This window comes from Vicugna pacos, chromosome 8 (assembly GCF_048564905.1).
Source record: "Vicugna pacos chromosome 8, VicPac4, whole genome shotgun sequence".
NCBI classification, from domain to species: Eukaryota; Metazoa; Chordata; class Mammalia; order Artiodactyla; family Camelidae; genus Vicugna; species Vicugna pacos.
The window spans coordinates 48,751,660-48,772,232 of record NC_132994.1 but is presented as its reverse complement, the minus strand read 5'-3'; the positions used below and the strand labels follow the sequence as shown (position 1 = coordinate 48,772,232).

The 20,573-nt window shown below is 34.3% G+C and overlaps 1 protein-coding gene across 1 annotated transcript in view; it reads right to left on the bottom strand.

The window, feature by feature from the left end:
- LAMA2 (laminin subunit alpha 2) overlaps nt 1-20,275 on the bottom strand; it is a 518,385-nt gene extending 498,110 nt beyond the window's left edge. The window contains exon 1 of the mRNA XM_072965855.1: nt 20,038-20,275. Within this exon, the coding sequence (XP_072821956.1) occupies nt 20,038-20,158 (121 nt within the window). The 5' untranslated portion in view covers nt 20,159-20,275. The remainder of the gene's footprint in view (nt 1-20,037) is intronic.
- Between the last annotated feature and the right edge of the window lie 298 nt (nt 20,276-20,573).

Here is a 20,573-nt window from a genome sequence, read left to right as displayed (position 1 = left end):
TACTAAAAAAGTGAAATTTGTAAGTTAAAAAAGTCTCCAGCCACTTAGCAGTGCTAACATGCTCACATAGTGATGACCTTTCTCACACCTTCCAGACTTCACCCGACCTCACCTTTAGTTTTCATAACCTCTCCGAGTAGATACATTTTCAAAATTTAATTTTGAGCTTCCCTTTCTCTCATTGCAAACTAACCTGTTTCCTTACAGAATAGTAACCCTACACTTCATCCTTTGCTCTCCTAGTTCATCAATTCTGTTTAACTTACTGCCTCTCTGAACAGACATACCCCATAACTCACTCTTCCCTCTCATGAACTGCTCTTTTCCTCATCTGCCCATTAAAATTCTTCTCTCCTATTAGGCTCAGCTAAATTTCATCTTCTCTGTGAAATTGTCTCTACTCCTATGAGACAGAACTCTTTCTACTTTTAAAATATTTTAAATAAATTTATTAAACCCCTTTCCACCTACATACTTCCTGTATTAATTTCATTGTATATACACATTTAGTTTTCTTCTCTACTTACAAAATTCTTGCAGGAAAAAAATATGCCTTGCACATCTTTGTATGTATTATATAGAAAACCTTTTCTTACTCATAGTAAATGTTCAACAAACTTATATTTAATGAATAAATTGGGATTTATCTTTTCCCATTAATATTATTATCATTGCTTTACGCATGACCATAGTACATAAAAGCAGTTAGATAAGACGGCCAATAACGTACTTTAAAAGTTGAACAAAGCATTTTACTCTGTTTTGTACGCCTACGTAGAATTTTAAGAAATCTTAAATTTACCAGAAAGCCTCCTAAAGAATAAAATCTTCCCAAATAGAGCAATTTTTTTCCTTATTTTTTATAGTTTTTCTAAACAAAAGAGAAAGAAAGAAGTAAATAGAAAAATGACCAATTACAATATCATTCCTTACCCCAAAATTTTGCTTACCAAACATTAATGTTTCTGGAAGTAATAAATATCACTAGTTTAAGATAATGTCTTTTGTTTTAGAAAAGTAAAACAATACAACCACTTTGGAAAATATCTTTCCCATTCTTATAAAATTAAATGTATATTTACCATGCAACCCAGTAATTCCACTCCTAGATAAATATGAGCAGTAAAAACATATGTCCATAGAAAGACCTGTACATGACTCATATACAGTAAATTTATTCATAATAGCTAAAAACTGAAAACTGTCTAAAAGTCATCAATAGGTGTTAAATTTAAAATTGAGACATTCATACATTGGAAATTCTTAGCAATTACAAGAAACAAAATATTGATGAACACAAAAATGTGGAATTTTTTCAGACCTTAGGCTGAGCGAAAGAAGGCAGACACAAAACGTACATAGTTGGTGATTCATATAAAGGAAATTCTAGAAGAGATGAAACTAACCAGATAAGAGGTTGTGGGACTGAAAAGAGCAAGCAGGGCCTTTTTGGGAAAGTGGGATAGTCTATTTCTCACCAGGTCAGAGAGTTATATGTGATAGTTACATTTGTCAAAGGTCATCTAAAGGTACTTCTGTGTGAATTTTATCTTGTATGCAAATTATATTTCAAAAAAAGTTGTTAAAAAAGAGATTATGCCTTTATGTCATATTGTAAATATTTCACAGTCCATATGAGTTTCATTTTCTCAGTCTAATTCTCTAGAATGGTAACCATAAGACCAATCCCCAGGGATCTCAGGAATAGTAGAAATAAAGTGAATAAAATGTCTTATTGGTCTTACCCCTTTGCTAGAATAGAAAAACAGTTAAAGCTTGTGAAAGCTAAATGGAAATGAGGTTTAAATTCAACAAATTATATTTTCCAAAGAAACTTCATTACACACATCTACATAAATGCATGTAATGTAGATAATTATCAAAATACATATCAGAAAACAATATTGCTTTAACTGTAAGATGGCATTTCTACCAGGGTTCTAAATAATGGTTAACATGAAGGTTGGTTTTGGAAATAAAGTTGCTTTATCTGACTTAATAGTTATACTACAGGAAACCATGACCCAGAATATAAAGTATAGATAGATTTCAAAAATTATTTGGTTTCTAGAACTTTACAGCAGCATTCAGATGAGTACCTCTCAACCAATTTCCAACTAAAACTATAAAATAGTCTATTATTTCATTTACCTCATTAATTCCTTCATCAATTAAAATTTGCAAACAAGCAAAAGAAAAACATGTCTTGGGAAAGAGGCTTTATTCTGTTAACTCCCACACATATACAAGAAGGCTAATCTTAAACAGCTGTCTTTTTCTTTAACTAAATTAACAATGCTTATTATATTCTGGCTTCCAGATGCAGAACAACATGTTTCACGTTAATATGCCTAGTTTCTGACCTGGCAATAATGCTAAGGAACTCAGCAGGAAATCTGGCCTCCAGATACTGTTATCTTGGGAGATAAAGACAAAGGAACGATTCTCTCAATCACTTTATTGTGGAATTAAAACTGTTCATCTAAACTGTTGTCAAAGCATCTTTATTCCAAATCTGTTAAAGTAAGTTACAAACAGGATGCCCCAAACCAAGCTGGAAAACTAAGGCTGTGGGTGGCATAATGATGAAATATAAAGCTGTCTCTTAAGGTAGCTACTAACTCTTACTAACTCTGTGACCCTTTTCTCCCCACAGAAAGAACAGAAAGAGTGGAAAGAAGAGGACATGTGGTAAGGTTTAAGCATAGATGTGGCAGGTGATCTTAACCTGGATGAATTTAAAATGTTCCGCCCATCAATCTGAACTGCACAGGTGTGTCCTAGGCTTTGATCCTCTCTGGGTCTCTAACCCTTGAGGAAATGGTTCTACAATTAATGGCTTTGAGACTATTCTAGGGCAATTCCCCCTTTGGTTCTGGCACTCTAAGGACCTCTCTGACCAAAACAAGGGATTACTTCCAGCTGGATGCCTACATCTGAGATTTTCTAGGGTGAACGATGAAGAGATTTCAATACCAGGCCTCTTAGAACCAAAGTCCATTGTCTTTGTCACCTTCTTCAGCCCAACTCCTTTTCCCCCAGCCTCCACAGCAATAGCACTGCCATCAAATCCCAGAAACACGTATCCAGATGAAAGATCCTATTCTCACCAAGCTTTTTCCCCTGAGCTTGAAACAAAAGAAATATTTTAATTTCACTCTTTAAAAGAGAAAGGCGTTCTCAGCACTATGTAAAATACTTAGTTTTCTACAATAGCTTTCATAATATAAGTATAGAATAAAAGAAAGTTACAGGAGAAAGCTACAATTACAGCTTAAGAGCCACAAAGGCTTTATAAAGACTTACTGTTAAAGAAAACTTGCACAAATATACTTACAATCCGTAAGTTTTATCTCATTTTTATCCAGTAGTTGCAAATACACTAAGAAATATTTTCAAATGATTTCAGAAAGGAAAAAAAAAAGCCACCATGAAATCTAGCAATGGAGTTTAAAAGAATTCTTCCATACAACAACTATGTAAATCAATAGTAATTTCTTTGAAACAGAATTGAAAGCACACATAATGCATTTTAATGCAGAGTGTACAAAGACAGTAAGATCTATAATTTTACTAAATGTCAACGTTACTGTAGCCCACTTATTGTGGAGTCGGATATAATGAAACTCCATTTATAGTGAAGTAGAATGGAAGTTTAAAATTACGTCAATGGAATATAATGCACAAAATATAATTCCAGTAATGGTGAATATCTTATTACAAAGAAATCTTGGTGAAATGATGAGTTCACTGTAACTCTCCAATATCTCTCAAAGGAATGTTCAAAATAACATTAGAATTTAACATCAATATTTTACTCAGTGAATTATAATAAATTCAGTTTAAAATTCTCTAATATATGAAACCATATACAAGTCTATCAAGAAAGATGGAAAATACATGTGTATGAATGTAAAACAGTATACTATGCATATTCTAAGTTGTGTCTGGTCATATTCATGAATAGAATGTAAACAATAAAAGAATTAAACACTTCAGTTATGGAAGGGGTAAGAATTATCTTAAAGACACAGATAAAATGAATGGAGTACATGAGAAAGCAACCTTTTTTGACTGAATAAAAAAAAACGTTATAGATCATCCAGAGTCAATTTTAAAAAAGCATAACCCTACCCTGCTTTAATATTGTTATAATGCGGCAATTTTCATATTATATTTCTCCTTTTAAAAAAACTGCTACTTTCTATATTAGAAAGAAGAATTTATATGGAACTGAAATGCATGCCTGGGATTTAGAAAATCTGCGATTCTACCTCTATCCATTCTTATTTTTATCAAGCTAAGCTATTCATTTTAAGTACTGACCCGCTCCCTCTCCCACTTTACTCCAATTGTAGGAATACTCTGATATATATAACACTATACTCAAATGTTTTGTGTAGAGGCATAGAGTTGGTGATGACACAAAACATCCTAGACACCAGATGCTACACAAATGTAAGCATATGATAGCAGCATGGTGGAAAAGGGGGCTGTAATTAAAGCCATCAGAAAGGATTTGATTTTATCTCTCCATGGAAATCATAACTATATTATATAGTTACTTTAATTTAGAAAATTAGTTTATAGGATCTTCTTTATTTGAAAACTATACTAGCTAATCGCTGAAGAGAAATTTTTAAAGTGTTTAATATTAACTCCCATTTGTAGTAAAATATTTAACTTGAAAGAAATTTGCTAGTATGCTAATAATTCTATGGGACTGCAGTTTCATTATTTCATTTATATTGTCTTTTCAATAACTTTACTCTTTATTTATCTATGAAGACTATATACCAAGAGAATAAAAATTAGAGTGGCATGCCGATTTTCTATTCCCTTTAATAAATCCTCACTTGAAAATGTTGCCATGACCTGGTGAGTCCATCCAGAATTCAATCTCCAGTGCTCCAGTTGGTATTAAAAAGGAAACACATCTAACTTCAACACAAATTTCTTCCCTTCCCACACTCTCAGCTCATAAACACATTAACTCAAGCAAGAAAACCAAGAAAAAAGCCAAGTATACAATATGATGAATATCTTTACACCCCATATAATGATATATGGGATAAAGTGACAGCATTCAAAAGACACAGGTGGATTCATCACTGAGGACGTGGAGGAAATTAGTATTGAACTCCACTTTGAAAGTAGAAGAGAATGTCAAGTGATCAAAAGTAGGGAGTGCTGAGGAAAGGGGGTGGTTTCTTGATGGTATAAAGAGCTCAGTAAAGGCATAGAGGGTGAAAATTATCTTTTCGAAAAAAAAAATTACAGATTAATTAGGAAAAAGTAAAGAGGGAATCTTTTCCAAGTGGTGAGCTTGGAAAGTGTGGAGGAGTTAAGAAGGAAACTGGGGGGGAAGCCTTGAACAGTAGTGTCTATCATATATTTAATCATAGCTGGTAAACTCTTAGAAGCATCACTAATATTTAAATATTTAATTGGAACATCATGTTTTAGCATTCCGTGATCTTACAACTTTCCTTCATGTCTTGGCAAATTCTATTTTTGGTTCCCTTTTCTGTACTCGAGTAAAAATTTTAACTGTCTACTTTGGATTGCATCATATTCTTAATAATCTCTATTCTTTCCTACAAGTTAGCTCTCCTTTTTCTATTATTTCACCATTCAGTATTCATTGTTACCACTTTCTGTGCTAGCATCTAGGCTATGCAGAGAATAAAGTAGTAACAAAACAAAATCAGCTCTGCCTTGCCTAACATTAGAGTTCCATTTTTGAAATAAGGAGAATACAGGTACCATGTCTCTTGAACTGCAAATTTCTTTTATTAATTCTAAAAGATCACCATTTTTATTGTTAACTCCAAAAAGAGACCACACTTAGGAGTACAGTACATGCATTATTTGAAATATTGTGAAGTCCTGGTGAATATTTTTAAAAAGCACTTTTCTTCAGAAATAAAAAAGACTACAGCGATATCCAAAAAAAAAAAAATACACACACACAAAAGAAAAATGGAAACAGATGTCAATCAAGTCACCGTATGTGAGTTATCTATATTTTATCCCTAGAATTTACATCTTGAATGGACATTTAAATCTTACGTATTATAATTCTCATCAAAAAAGGTCTCACATACAGAAAAGTTCTGACTAAGCCAAGAAATACACAATCCTCATCCAAAACTTAAAAATTGCTCAGTTTTTACTGGAATATTCTTAGGAAAAAAATTTTATGTATATGTATATCTCAGAAGCAAAATAATGTATTCTAAAATATTTCTAAAATATTGTATTTATCACCTAAGTGCTATTTATAAGCATATCTTGTATCTGTGCAAACTATCTTTTGGTATTTGTGGAAATGTATATCTTATAAAAATATTCATTCAAATTATGAAAGCATTAGGAAAAATAGTACATGTACAAAAATTTTCAAAGGTTAACTCTTTTGATCTGAATTTAAAAAGTGGCTTCATTCATTTATAATTTTTTTTATTGTGTGCCTACCATATGCCAGACTGGAGACAAGACATAATATAATAAATACAAATAAAAGACAAAAGTCTAATCATTGTGAAACTTTCCTTATTAATTTCTAACAGTTACATAGCTGAACATCTTGAAAGAACTAATTAATTGTATGCCCTTCTAGCTCCCTAAAATACCAACAGCTCTTGAAGTATATCTGAAATAAGACTGGATTGGTCTTTCAAATTATTACATAATTGAAAATCATAAACAGGACAGAGTCATTAAATACAATTTTGACCTAATCTATGGAATTATTTTCAAAAGAGTCTAAACACAGTCATTCATTAATTTAAAAGAAAAAAAGTATGGATCTTTTAGGATCTGGAAAATGGCCTGAGAGGGGAATATTTTGTCCAAAGGAATGAATATCTAAAGATAAAATTTCAAATCCTAGATAGATAAGGAACTTTAGGATAATGTTGCTTTCTCAGCACATCTTAGGTAGCACCTGTCAGGAAGCCCATGGATAAATTAGTCCTTGAAAGTTGAGTGAAAAACATTTTGTACAAGCTTGGGGGAGATAATAAAGAGAAATGAAAAAGTATTTTAAAGTATTTTTAAATATACCATTGTCTACATATAAAGTACATCTAAATCTATCTCAAAACCAGTAAAGACAGGATATGCATTTTAATATTTCCTTTCCAGACCAAATAATTTTTTCTGTTAGTGGGAGGCATGTGGCAAAAAGGAAAAAAAAATGGAAAGATGATGGGCCATGGTTCTCAATATAGAAGAACGAAATGTATTAAAAACCACTGGGAGAGAAAAAAATCAAAGAGACGGGTGGAGAAAAACTTCATAAACCAACAATGTCTTTGGCCAAACCTATCATTTGTTGTGATAATGAGCAGTATTATTAATGATATTATTTTTATGGCACATTTTATTTAACCCTTATAACAACCCTAAGAGGTAGATTTGAACATTGGATTCTCACTTTTTTTAGATGGAAATTGAGTCTCAGATAGTCAAATGACCATTCTATAGGTTAAGCTCATAGCTTTAGCAGAGGCTGAAGGCAAAACTTGTATCATGGAGTTCCAGTCACAAATTCAGTAATTTTTTTTTAATGTACCAGAATGAAAAATTGGATAGTTGTTAAACATGTTAAACATGATTGAAACTTTTGGGGTAGGAAAGGACCTATAGGAAGAATTTTGTTTAACTTTTTTTTTTCAAATTCTGATGTTTCCAAGTATAGCAAAGTAGGTTTCCCTAGAGATCTGTTGGGGTTATATGATTTTCTGAGGTAGATTTTGCTTTTGCTTTTGTTTTTGCTTTTGTTTTTCTCCAGAAATTTATCATTAGATTTAATACACAGGTAGACACACTAAAAATTCTCCCTATTCAGGTTGGTATTAAATAATGTGTGCCAAGACTTTTTTTTTTTTTACCTTAGTAAGTAGAGAGCGTCCAAAATAGAGGTTCTATATTGAGAGCTTTTCTACAATCCTATTATACTTTCCACTGAAGGCCATCCTGAAATTATGTTCCATTGGGTGTCAAACATGCTGAATTGTCATCTTTACCCATGCAGATGTTAGTAACAACGTGTGCTTCATAGGCTGAAATAATAATTAATCTTTATGAAGCACTTACTATGTGCCATACATTTTTCCAACACATTATATACATTAAAATAACTCTTAAAAACAAATTCTTTAAAAAATCTTCAAAAAACAATTCCAAAAAAATGTTTATTATATCATATTTGAAGTATAAATAGCCACAAAGCATTGCTAAAATTTCCATTCTGTTGCCTGTTTAAATCATGTCTCACATTAAGCTACTAACATAACTATTAGCTAATTATAGGACTTTGTGTTCTTCGTATCTCTGTTACTGACTTGTCATGGACCTTGATAGAATCCGTCAATCTCTCTGCAGTGACATAAATAGTTTACTATCTATAATCTCTTAGGATGTACTCAACAAAACTTTTAGAGTGTTTGGCTCTTCTTAAGCAAAAGGGATGTCATATGCACTACAATTATCATTTTTGAGCTTTGTGATCAAACAATAAAGGAGAAAGAAGAAACTAGCTAATATTTACTGATCAGTTGCCAAATATTTTCATATATATTATCTAGCTTAATTCTACTTTAATTTAAAGGAAATCTAAACTCTGTTGACTCAGTGTTTTGCTCTCAGTAAGAAAAACGATAGCTTGGCTGTGAATCCAATTCTTTTCCTCTCCCAAGTCTATATTTTTCCTACTATTCAAAGTTATCTCTAAAGTGGAGGAATGTATACTGAAATTAAAGACATAAAGAAATATATGTTAATAAGAATATTTTTGTTAAGTTAAGCCATGAAGTTCAGAATAGGAAACTACTACAACACAAATTCCAATTAAAATAGAATTCATACATTTGTGTTTTCAAGTATATGAGCAAATACCTTCATAAACAATCTCAGCAGAGTTTGGTGTACCACAGTGTTGGGAAAAAAAAAAAATGCTGCTTTAAGCCAGAGAATTTCTTGGCACCAAGACAGTTTTTAGACTTAATTCTTTTTTCTTGAGGGTTTTGAAAATTCACATTTATTGAAGCCCTAACAGATGCTCCATGTTTTATATTCATTGTTTTATATACGCCTCACAACAAACCAATGAGGTGAAGTAGTGACTTGAAATGACAATCTCACTACTTTGTGTTTTCCTTCATACTTTCAGTCTCATTCAGTAATTGAAAACAGAATAGCAGGCAATAAACCAGAAAATTGGGGTAGCTACACAAGCTTTTGGAAAAAATAGATTTGATGTGGCAAACTCTTCTAACCTCATTTCCCCTTTAGAATAGGACTTTATATGTTACAAGCAACATAAAAAGGATTACACCTTAGAGTTTTAACAGTGCAGCTATGGCATGGAAAATACAATGATTCCATTTACAATTTAGCGGTCCATAATAATTTATCAAGGCAACTAGGCTTTTCTGCAAATTCAATTTTTAGACTCCCTTATTCTAGATTTTTGTTTATAAAATTGAAAATCTAATGATTAAAAAAATCAAATAGCAATGTATAAAATATGCTAATTAGGTAATTGTGAGAGGGTTAAACTACAAATAGTACATACGTACATACCAGTGCCACACATACAGACCTACACATATACATCCTCAAACTCTAGAAGGCTTACAAAATTTTCCATCTTAACTGAGAGATTCAACTTCAAATGGAACTCTAAATCCTTTCATGAAGATGCTAGTGTTCTACACTTCTTCAAACGGAATTTGGAAATTAACTCTACTCTGATTCTTAGGTATATCTGTTTGACTCTTACTCCTTTCATTCACTGACATACACAGTGATTACTTTTGTTAAAGAATTTATTATATAATAAATATCATTATGTTTCTAGTCTGCTAAAGTAATTTCTATAAGGAGACTTCAAAAAAGAAAATAATCAATTAATACTTTCTTATTGTCTAATATCCAGTAATCCAAATTTGAAGAATTTAAAGACTAAAATTTGATGAATACTTTTAAATTTATACATAATTTTAAGTAATATATGTGTGTATTCCTGCATAGTTTTAAGTAGTGTGTGTGTGTGTTTAAATGAAAAAGTTTTAAAGACTATACATTTTATATTTCTTATTCTTTCATAATACCTAATGAATCTCTGGTTTCAAATTAGACAACTAACATAATTTAGAAAAGAAAGATATGATTTTTTAAGGTATTTTACAGAAGATAAAGAAGGACCTAAAACTCCAAAAGAGATGACAACTTAGGATCCATAAAATCAGGAGCAGGAACATACTCTAATTTCTCTAAAACTAGCATTGGGACATGCATTTGTCCTCGACAAATTTCTAGACAACTATTCTTCTATAAAATAGGGATAATTATATTAACCAACTAAAACCTTTTGCTATGTAAATGAATACGTTAACGCTCACAATGCACTACATACTATTAAGCCAGCCTAAAGCATCTGGCATTCGAAATGCAGTTAAAGGAAGCGCTGTGGGAAAGTGCACTACCCGGTGGTCAATTTAGAGGCCCGTGCAAGGAGAGACATCCTTGACATTGCACAAGATGCCCTTCCCAAGTGCCAGGCAGGAAATAGTTGCTCAGGTCTTCATCATTCAGAATTTACATAGATTAACTTGCTATTTGAACTAGACTAGGCCTGCTACAGAAAGCCAGTGTTATGAGTAATAAACTACTAATAGACTGTCCTCTATGGTCTTTTTCTCAATGTCATGTGCCCAAATAGGATAAAGCTCCCATGTTAAAATCCACATTCAAGATGACTGGAAAAACACTGTTGTGTCTTTTTTATTTTTTTTTAATTCATATTATAGATCTTTGTCAAGCAACCATCTAGCTTTAAACTCATCATATAAGTTTAGATTATACCACAAAACTATCTTTAGATAGTAATTATCAGGGGTTTTCATAAGAAGAAAGATTTAAGTGAAGTTTTGTCTTTCCTACCTTCTAAAAAGTTATATTTGTTAGAATCATGTTTTTGAAAACCATGTTGTATTCACAATCAGGATACTAAAGGAAACAAGAAAAAAGAAGGAAGGGAAACAGGGAGAGAAGGAAGAAATGAAGGAGAGACAAAAGAGAAAGAAGGAGCAGAGAGAGGAAGAAAGGGAGGGAAGAAGGAAAGGGAAAGAGAGGGAGGGAAGCTATGCAATTTTCTTCACCTACATTTGTTCTAAATCATAGAATTTAATCAGACCAAAATTGCTTTACTTAATTCCAAAGGTTTCTGCAAGGCTTACAGAGATCCTTAAAGAAGTTATAAAAATCAAACAGATAATAGAGTAAGTTTCTGAACGGAAAAACATTTCAAAGTCCATTTTGTAAGAGTCATCAGATCAAAACATCATTGTGTGATTTTTAACAACAGTATCTAAACTTTAGCTCTGATATTGAAATGAATAATAAAAAAGAGAACTCCAAGGTGTATATATATACATATATATATATATCCATATAGGGTCATGAATAATTAATTTTGTTCATTAATAATTTGTTCTAATGTGCATATTAATTAAAAATACTCTAAGAAATCTATGGCATATTTCTAAGAACATGGGGGCAAAATAAAAGGATATGTAAAAATTCCTTGCATTTATGTAGTTTTGAGGTATTGATATTCTTTTAATAATGGAATGGAAATGAGATGGCAAAAGACAAAAAATAAAATAGAAGCTTTACAAAGATGCATCTGAGCATTCTAATGATAAGATTGTTGAGGTGGAATACCCTGGAATGGAGTCACTTAAACATACTATATGAGTGAAAGGTTTGGGGCAGGAGATGAATCTAAAATAATCCTACATTTGTATTATTTATCTAATCCGATGGATTAAAACCTGCATGAGATAAGAAATATTAATTACTATTTAATTCATTCATTTAATTCTGCTCAAAACTCTTCAATATCATTCTTTTCACTTAGACTAAAAGGCAAAATCTTTACAATGATTCTGTCCCCCATACTTCTCTGAGCCTTCTGATTGTGTCTTAGACCTTAGAACAACTAGTGATTGAAAAAAAAAGACTCGAAACTATGAGAAAGTATCTTCTGTAGCTAAAATCTTAAAAAAGAAACCACAACAAGACGGGTAAGAGGGGCAGACGTCAATATAATCAGGTCCCATACCCTCCTGGGTGGGCAACCCACAAACTGGAGAACAATTATATTGCAGAGGTTCTCCCATGGAAGTGAGAGTTCTGAGACCCACATCAGGCTCCCCAGCCTGGGGATCTGGCACTGCGAAGAAGAGTCTCCAGAGTGTTATGCTTTGAAGACCAATGGGGCTTGATTACAGAGCTCCACGGGACTGCAGGAATCAGAGACAATAAGCTTAAGGGTCGCACAGAACATCTCACACTCGCTGGGATCAAGGACAAAAGCAGTAATTTCACAGGAGGCTGGACCAGACGTACCCGCTAGGCTTGGGGGTCTCCTGGAGAGACGTAGGGTGGCTGTGGCTCACCCTGAGGGCATAGACACAGCGGTGGCCATTCAGAGGTGTTAGTCTGAATGAATTCTCCTTCCAGAAAGCTTACATCTTGCTTGTATGTTAGCACCCACTGAGACTTGACCTCACCCAATAGCCTATAGGCAGCAGAACTGGTACACATCAGGCCAAACAACTAACTAGGTGGGGACATATCCTCATCCACCAGCAGATATTGCCTAAGGCTGACCCCACAGCTGCCTCTAGACACACCCCTATACATGACTCTGCCCACCAGAGGGCCAATACCCAGCTCCATTCACCAGTGGGCAGCCACCAGCCTCTCTCACGAGGAAGCTTGCACCAGCCACTAGACCAGCCTCACCCACCTAGAAAACTTTTATCTCACAACCTGCAAAACAAGCCCACACATAAAGGCCAGAAACTACCCTGGGACCAGCTGGCCATAGGCCCCTGGGTGACAAGAGGGAAGTACACTGCTGGGATGCACAGGACATCTTCTACAGAGGGCCACTTCTCCAAGGTCGAAAAATATAACTAACCTGCATAAAAACACAAATAGAAATCTGGACAAAATGAGGCAGCAGAGGAATATGTTCCAGGCAAAGGCACAAGATAAAATCCTAGAAGAAGAAATAAGTGATGAGGAGATAGGCAATCTACCCAAGAAAGAGTTCAGAGTAATGATTATGAAGATTATCAGAGAGCTCAGGAAGAGAACAGATACATAGAGCAAAGTTTATAGAAGAGAGTTATAAAGTATAAAACAACCAACCAGAGTTGAAGAATACAATTACTGAAATGAATAATACACTAGAAGGAACCAACAATAGACTAAATGAGGCAGAAGAATGGATCAGTGAGCTAGAAGACAGAGTAGTGGAAAGCACAACTGCAGAACAGAAAAAAGAATGAAAAGAAATGAAGACAGTTTAAGAGATCTCTGGGACAATATGAAGCACACTAACATTCTCACTAGATGGATCCCAGAAGGAGAAGAAAGAAAGAAATGATCCAAGAAAATATTTGAAGAGATAATAGCTGAAAACTTCCCTAACCTTGGGAAGGAAACAGTCACCCAAGTCCAGGAAGCTCAGAGAGTCCCATAAAGAATTAACCCAAAGAAGAGCACACCAAGACATATTATAATTAAAATGTCAGAAATTAAAGATAAGGAGAGAATATTAAAAGCATTAAGGGAAAAGCAACAAATAACATACAAAGGAACTCCTGTAAGACTATCTGCTGAATTTTCAGCAAAAACTCTGCAGGCCAGACAGGAGTCTCATGAAATACGTAAAATGATGAAAGGAGGAAACCGACAACCAAGAATACTCTATCCAGCAAGACTCTCATTCAGATTTGATGGAGAAATCAAAAGTTTTGCAAACAAGCAAAAGCTAAAAGAATTCAGCATCACGAAACCAGCTTTGTGACAAATGCCAAAGGAAATTCTCTAGGCAGAAAAGAGAAGGCTGCAACTAGAAACAAGAAAATTACAAAATGGAAAAGCTCCCAGGTAAAGGCAAACTTATAGTAAAGCTAGGAAACCATTCTCACACAAACTAGTAGGACAAGTAAAAGACATTAGTAGTAAAATCATCCATTTCCATAATAAGCAGTCAAAAGACATACAAAAAAATGTAAAATGTGACATCAAAAACCATAATCATGAAAGGAGAAGAGTACAAATGCAGGGTACTTAAAATACTTTTGAAAATAAAAGATGAGCAACTTAAAATATCACATATACATACGGAGTGTTATACCAAAACCTTATGGTAAACACAAACCAAAAATCTATAATAGATATACATACGAACAAGAAAAAGGAATGCAAACAAACACTAAAGAGAGTCACCAAATCACAAGAGAAGAGAACAAAAGAAGAAAAGGAAGAGGAAGACCTACTATAACAAATCCAAAACAACTAAAATAGCAGTCAACCTGCACTCCTAAAAGTTCTGACACCTCTTACGCTGCTGTATTTGTCCAGAAATCCATCACCCACTACATTCCACACACTATCGGTATTTATTATATTACTTACTCATTCTATATTTATCATATTTCTGTCTCCTCAACTAGAATATAAACGCCACAAGAAAAGAGATTTTTTTTGTCTCTTTTATTCACTGAACACATTCATTCAATAACCACATTCCAATACACACAGGCCCAATCCCATCAATTTCCTGCACAAATTCTGGCTTTTGAACTCAGTCTTACCAATGAGTACAGACCAGAATTAGTCTTCTTTCTGTCTACCTGGCATACACTGAGCCTGGTATGAGTCTTGAGAACTGTGTGCTGATCTAATTCTGTCTTTCCCTAACCTCTACCTTGTTTTCTCATTCACTGCCACTAGGCTTTTGCCTTAGTTCCCACTTAGCTACCCACTTCGAAGCTGTGATTCTACACAAATCCCAAACCCCAACTGTCCATATTAAAAGCTGAACAGTTTGATCACTGACAATGTTTTATTCTTGAACTTTTCCACAGTCTCTAGCTGCTAAGTAAGGACCTACTGCAAACTGGACAGATGACCTGGAGTCACCAGTTTTTTGGGTTTTTTTTAATTACCCTCTCAGAAAGTCTTCCAGCCATGTTCTACCCACATGATAGAATCCTACTGGAGAGCTAATGTTTACTGGACTCAGGTGTCCATTTGATACATCCTTTGGATTCTATACTTTAGCCACCCCACTAATCTTGTTATGTAGAGGCTAGGTTGAAGTTACTTTTCTCTATTCTGAACCCATAAATCTCAATTCCTCCTCTTTCATTGTGGCCCAGAATTGTGGTCCCATAATTCTAAAGCAGATTATGAAGGAAGATGTGAGACCTTATGGAAAATTTAAGTGAATTTCTTTATATTCTGCTAAATCTATTTGAATTAAAAGAAGGAACAGTGATTCAGCCTTAGTGGTCTATGTTGAAAAGTCCAGAACACTAGTCACTGTTGATGAGTAATCAGTATTTATGAAATGTATGAATAGAAAAATAGTGATAATGATCTGCTTTAGATAAATGGGTATGGAGAAAACACTGGAATGTGAAATCTACTAAAAGGTAAACTTGTTTTGAGTCATAGCTATTGCAATATAGTTGAAAGGTGTTAAGAATTCCAAATTCTACTACTTCAGAAATTTTTATTTAACTAAATCCCTCCCATAAAATACAAACTCATTTTCTTATGCAGTCATATCTGGGTAGAACACTTGGGACATCTATTTGAGTTTTTAAATAATTATATCTAAAGAAGGTAAAAAGTATAGTTATGACAGTGTAGGTGACAGTTAACCCATCTTTCAGGAACTCAAGTAACTGAAGAAAGAATTGGCAGAGCATGTACAATTTTTTCATAATCCCTAGCAACTCTTGGTATAGATTCAGTTCATCACTTTGCAGGAAATCTCAGAATAGAAAATTTTTAGGAATAAGATTGATTAGCAATTTACATATACTGATGTGAGATTAAAAATATAAAGTGTATATCATTTTTTAAAATTCTAATACATCCATATAATATAATAGTCAATGCTGAATATGTTCTTATTCTTAGCCATACATTTCATCTGCTATAACTCATTTTTATTAAATTATTAGGCCAGTATGTAGTGAAAAAGTCAACAAGTTACATACAGAGCAAAGAAATAACCAAAAAAAAAAAAATCAGTACCAGGTTTATGACCACAATAAATCCCCTGAAAAGTTCTCAGGTAATTTATAGTGTTCTCACATTTTACAGCACAGGATGTTTTAGAACGTGCAATTGATGGGAATGTGGAAATTCTGCATTAAATTTTTAAATATTCTTGCCAAACATGAGTGAGGATTGTCTCAAATATGTTTTTATTTTAAATCCCAGAGGACATCTAAAAACACATTTATATTCACTTAATATCTTCTTGACATTTTCTAAGAATTCAGAAGTCCAAATGCAAGTATGCATTCTGAAAACAATAGATGTAATACTAGAATCTTGGACTTGGAAAAGGACTGGAGACTTCATGAGTTTTAACTCCCTCTCTGTAGAGGCATTCCATACTCAATCATCTCTGACAAGTTGCACATCTGATCACTGCATGAATATTTCCAAAAGCTAAGTGCTCCAACACAACCCAGTTATTTCTGAATAGCTCAGAAGAGGGAAGGGTAGGGAGAGGGAGGAGGCTTCCTCTCATTTTATTTAACCCAAATCTTCCTCTTTGTCCTAATCTTCCATAGATCCAAGTTCAGACTTTAGAAAGAATATCTTAGCCTCTCTTCCTGGTAACAACACTTCCAAAAATTTGAGGATACCTTTTACGATTTCCTAAATCTTTCTCCAAATTAACAATCTTTACATGGAATAGTCCTCCTCTGAAAATCTTTTCAGACCCCTAACTTCTGCTCTCCCTCCTCTGAATTTATATCCATTTGTCAGTGAAGCACCCAAATGTGATCTAAACAAATAAATCTATCTGCTTCTAAGATTTTTTAATAAAATTAAGCTAACTTTTCTGTCACCACATCACACTACATGTTCACGTTGAACTTGCTGTAATTCAGACTATCTTTTTCATCCTGTCTTTGTGCTCATTCCTGTAAATATAAAGGACACAACAAATTTCCAGAAGAGGACAAAATGAAATTATTTAACATCTGGATACAAATAATAAAACCAATTCCGCATAGGTTCTGTTCATGGGTCAGGCTAAAAAGACCTTTAAAATTCCTGTATCTGTTATTCACCAGTTTAGCCATCTGAATCAATTTTGGCTCATCTGAAGTTGTCATAAGCTTGGATTTTATGTCTTCCATCAAGCCATTACCAAGACAAATTGACATAAGGAAATCTTTGTCACATGCCTAGAGTCTTCTTTGTGGATTGACCCTGTCTACTATGTAATAGTCGATGGGAAGAATCTATTTCCAGTCAGTTGCAATTTACCTACCATTACACATCCAATTCCACGTATTATTAACACAAATATCAGGAAAAGATTTTATCTACTGCCTTGCTGAAATGCAGAAACACTTTGACTACATCATTTTTCTATTTTGTCAATCTTAAATTTAGTTAAGGAATTTCCTTGGAATATTATTCTTGCTGAGTCAATGCTATTCATACTACAATTCAGTATGTTCTAGAAATTACATAAAATTCCAAAGAAAAAAATTAAAAACAAAAAATCTGGTTAAATTTCTAACTTGGTTTCACCTAAAAATGGTTGCTTCATGTCAACATTATTAATAAATTGGCATCACTCTATATGGGAAAACAGAACTCATTCTAAACAATTAATTTTTGGCCAAGAAGGTTAGTGCTAGTATAACTGAAAAGAGAAAATTGATGATAGCCAAGAAAACACCTCTTTAATCAAACTCATATCAAATCATGTTCACTGAGAGCTTGCTTTAACAGAACAGCACTGAAAAGGAAACATGGCCTCAAAAAATTAAATGGAAAGAAATCTTGGTACTATAAAAAAGGAACTTTAGCATACAGTGCCCTTTAGCATAAAGCAATACTAGAAGTGCTCTTAGTTGTTAAAAATTAAGTTATTATCAGTTGCATGAACTTAAATCAAAGGTAAATCTCAGGTTTTAAATTTGTCCAACAATAATAATAATGACTAGAGGTGAAATAAGTTTATGTATACAAAGCATTTTTAAATTATAAAGCACTATGCAAATTTAAGGTATTATGAAATATATTTTATATAGAATTTTAATATTAATATGTTTTACCCATTTATCTTTGAGCTAGTCTTTTAATATACTGCAAATAATCTATAAAATATACAGTAATAGATACCAGAGTGTAGAATATAGCAGTCTGTAGCAGATTATATTTATTTTGCATAGAATTACTTATTGCTTATAACGCTCAAGTGATCTCTCAACAGAATGGCAGTATAAACTCTCCCTTCTATTTACTTCATCTTGTACCTAGACCATAGAAATCAGAGTAATTTTATCTCAAATAAAACTGGGGTGGGGAGAGAGAATAAGAGTATAAGGGGATGGGGGACACGCTAGGGAAAATTGTCAGGAGCCCACTTGATCCCTGCTCTGCATGCTTTGGCTTCTGCCCACTCCGAGTGAACAGAGAATTGCTGATCCTCGACTCTTCACTCCCAACTGCCTAACAGTATTAAAGTATTGTGTATTGTTAAAGCATATCATATAACTGAGCAAAGTTAATATTTAAAAGTAGTATTTAAAACAAATCAGTTGCCAAAGATATTCTCAAAATCACTGTTTCAGAAATTCTATTAATTAAACCACATTGACCCCATTTTACTTCTCAGATAAGGAAAAGCAAAAATAGAAGAAGACAAAATTTATATAGTGAACCTAAGGTCATTTTTATTCTAGGAATTTTAATCAGGGAGTTATCATTATAGCAAAGAGCTTAGAGTATTTTTTTTACTCCTTTTAAAGTAAAATAGTACTGCTAGAAATACTAGATTATAAGCAGAAAAACCATCAGAACTGTTAGACATAGCTTTATTCCAGTTAACTAAAAGAGGAATGAGTGTATTTCAAAATTTTGGCAGATTCAGCCTCATGAAAACTTCCAAAAGCAACTAATCTCCAGATTTTTTACTCTTAGGGTAAATATTTTGATATTTGAAATCAAACCTCAGATATTTCTTAAAAGTTTTTTTACTTTGATACATGTTTTCCAACTTACAGAAATGTCTGCTGAAATACTGCATTGTAAATTATTTTTTTAACGCTGCATATGTGCTTTTTGTAAAATTCATGATCATAGAGCAACTCTTCAAAGTCTCCCAAGAGTTTCAGAAACGATGATATGCATACAAACATTAAGATGCTCTGATGAGAATATTTTGAGTTACATTAAGTACAACTGTCTTCCAAAGTTCCATGACGTGTGTATCTGGTCACTGTGGTATTAATTAAAATACAGATGACATAGAGCTCTCATCTACATCTAAGCAAGGGGAGACACTTCATTATAATAAAGTAGGATACCTAAACTAGGATGTGGGTAAAGAAAAGATGAGGCTGGAGGCTCCACTGCCAGGAAAACAAACAAACAGGAAAAGAAAAAGAAAAAAAAAAGGAAAAAAACACCCACATATTAATGTTTTTACAAACCCTGTTCAAAGAGTTGGAAACAAAGTCCGTTAAAATAAAAAAGATGTATCAGCTGCCCCCCATAAAGCTCCAAGATGAACCACAGCTTGGGAAACCTTTCTCTGTAGGGATAGAGTCTGATTTGGAGAAACTTTTTTTAAATGTTTAAGTGGTTAAAAGTTTGTCTATCGTAAAGATTTTGAAAATCAATTTGCAGGATGTATAGTGATAACAAGACCTCTCAGAAACGACTGAAAGATGAAAAGCGTTTCGTGTTATTTAGGGGGAGGCTGGCTGTTCGCCCCTACACGGTGAACTCCGGGAGTTGAAAGTGAACTTGTAACAAGTTTAGCCCCTGTCGCCCCAAAGCGCGCTCCCCTAGTGCAAAGCAAGAAGGCGGTGCCTGAACAACAACTTCGAGAAGAAGGGACCGAGCACCGAGGGGCCCCAACGGTGTAACCTGGAGTCCGTGCCTCCACTGTACCTCTTTGCTGATGCGCCGGTGGCTGCCGCCGCTGCTGCTGTTGCTGCGGGCGCTGCGCTTGGCCTCCCCCGAGGCCCCCGCTGAGCAGCAGGACCACGAGGACCCCGGCGGCTCCAGGCATTGCGGTAGCCCTGCGGGGATCCACTTCTCAGGAGCTGGAGGAGTCGCTGCCGCCCTATCCCCTGGCCCTGGCTTGGCTGAGTGAGCAGCAGCTGCTGGGTAAGAGGAGGAGACAGCCCCCACCGGTTTTGGCTCGGCCTCCGCGGGAGGGTGGGGGCAGAAAGAGGACACTCCCTCCCCCTCCCCCTTCCCGGGCCCTCGCCCCACGGACGTCCCGCACGCGCCCTTAAAGGGTCCTCGGTGGAAAAGGCCTCTCCTTATAGCGGTCCTTCCCTCTGCGAAGGGACTGGCTTGCTCTGTTGGCTAAACTTCTTTTAAATTAAAGGAAGTAATTGATATGAAAGCACTTCGTGATCTAAAAAATCCCTCCATAAGAAAAGCATTATTTGTGGGAAATCTGCACAACTAGGATCTTT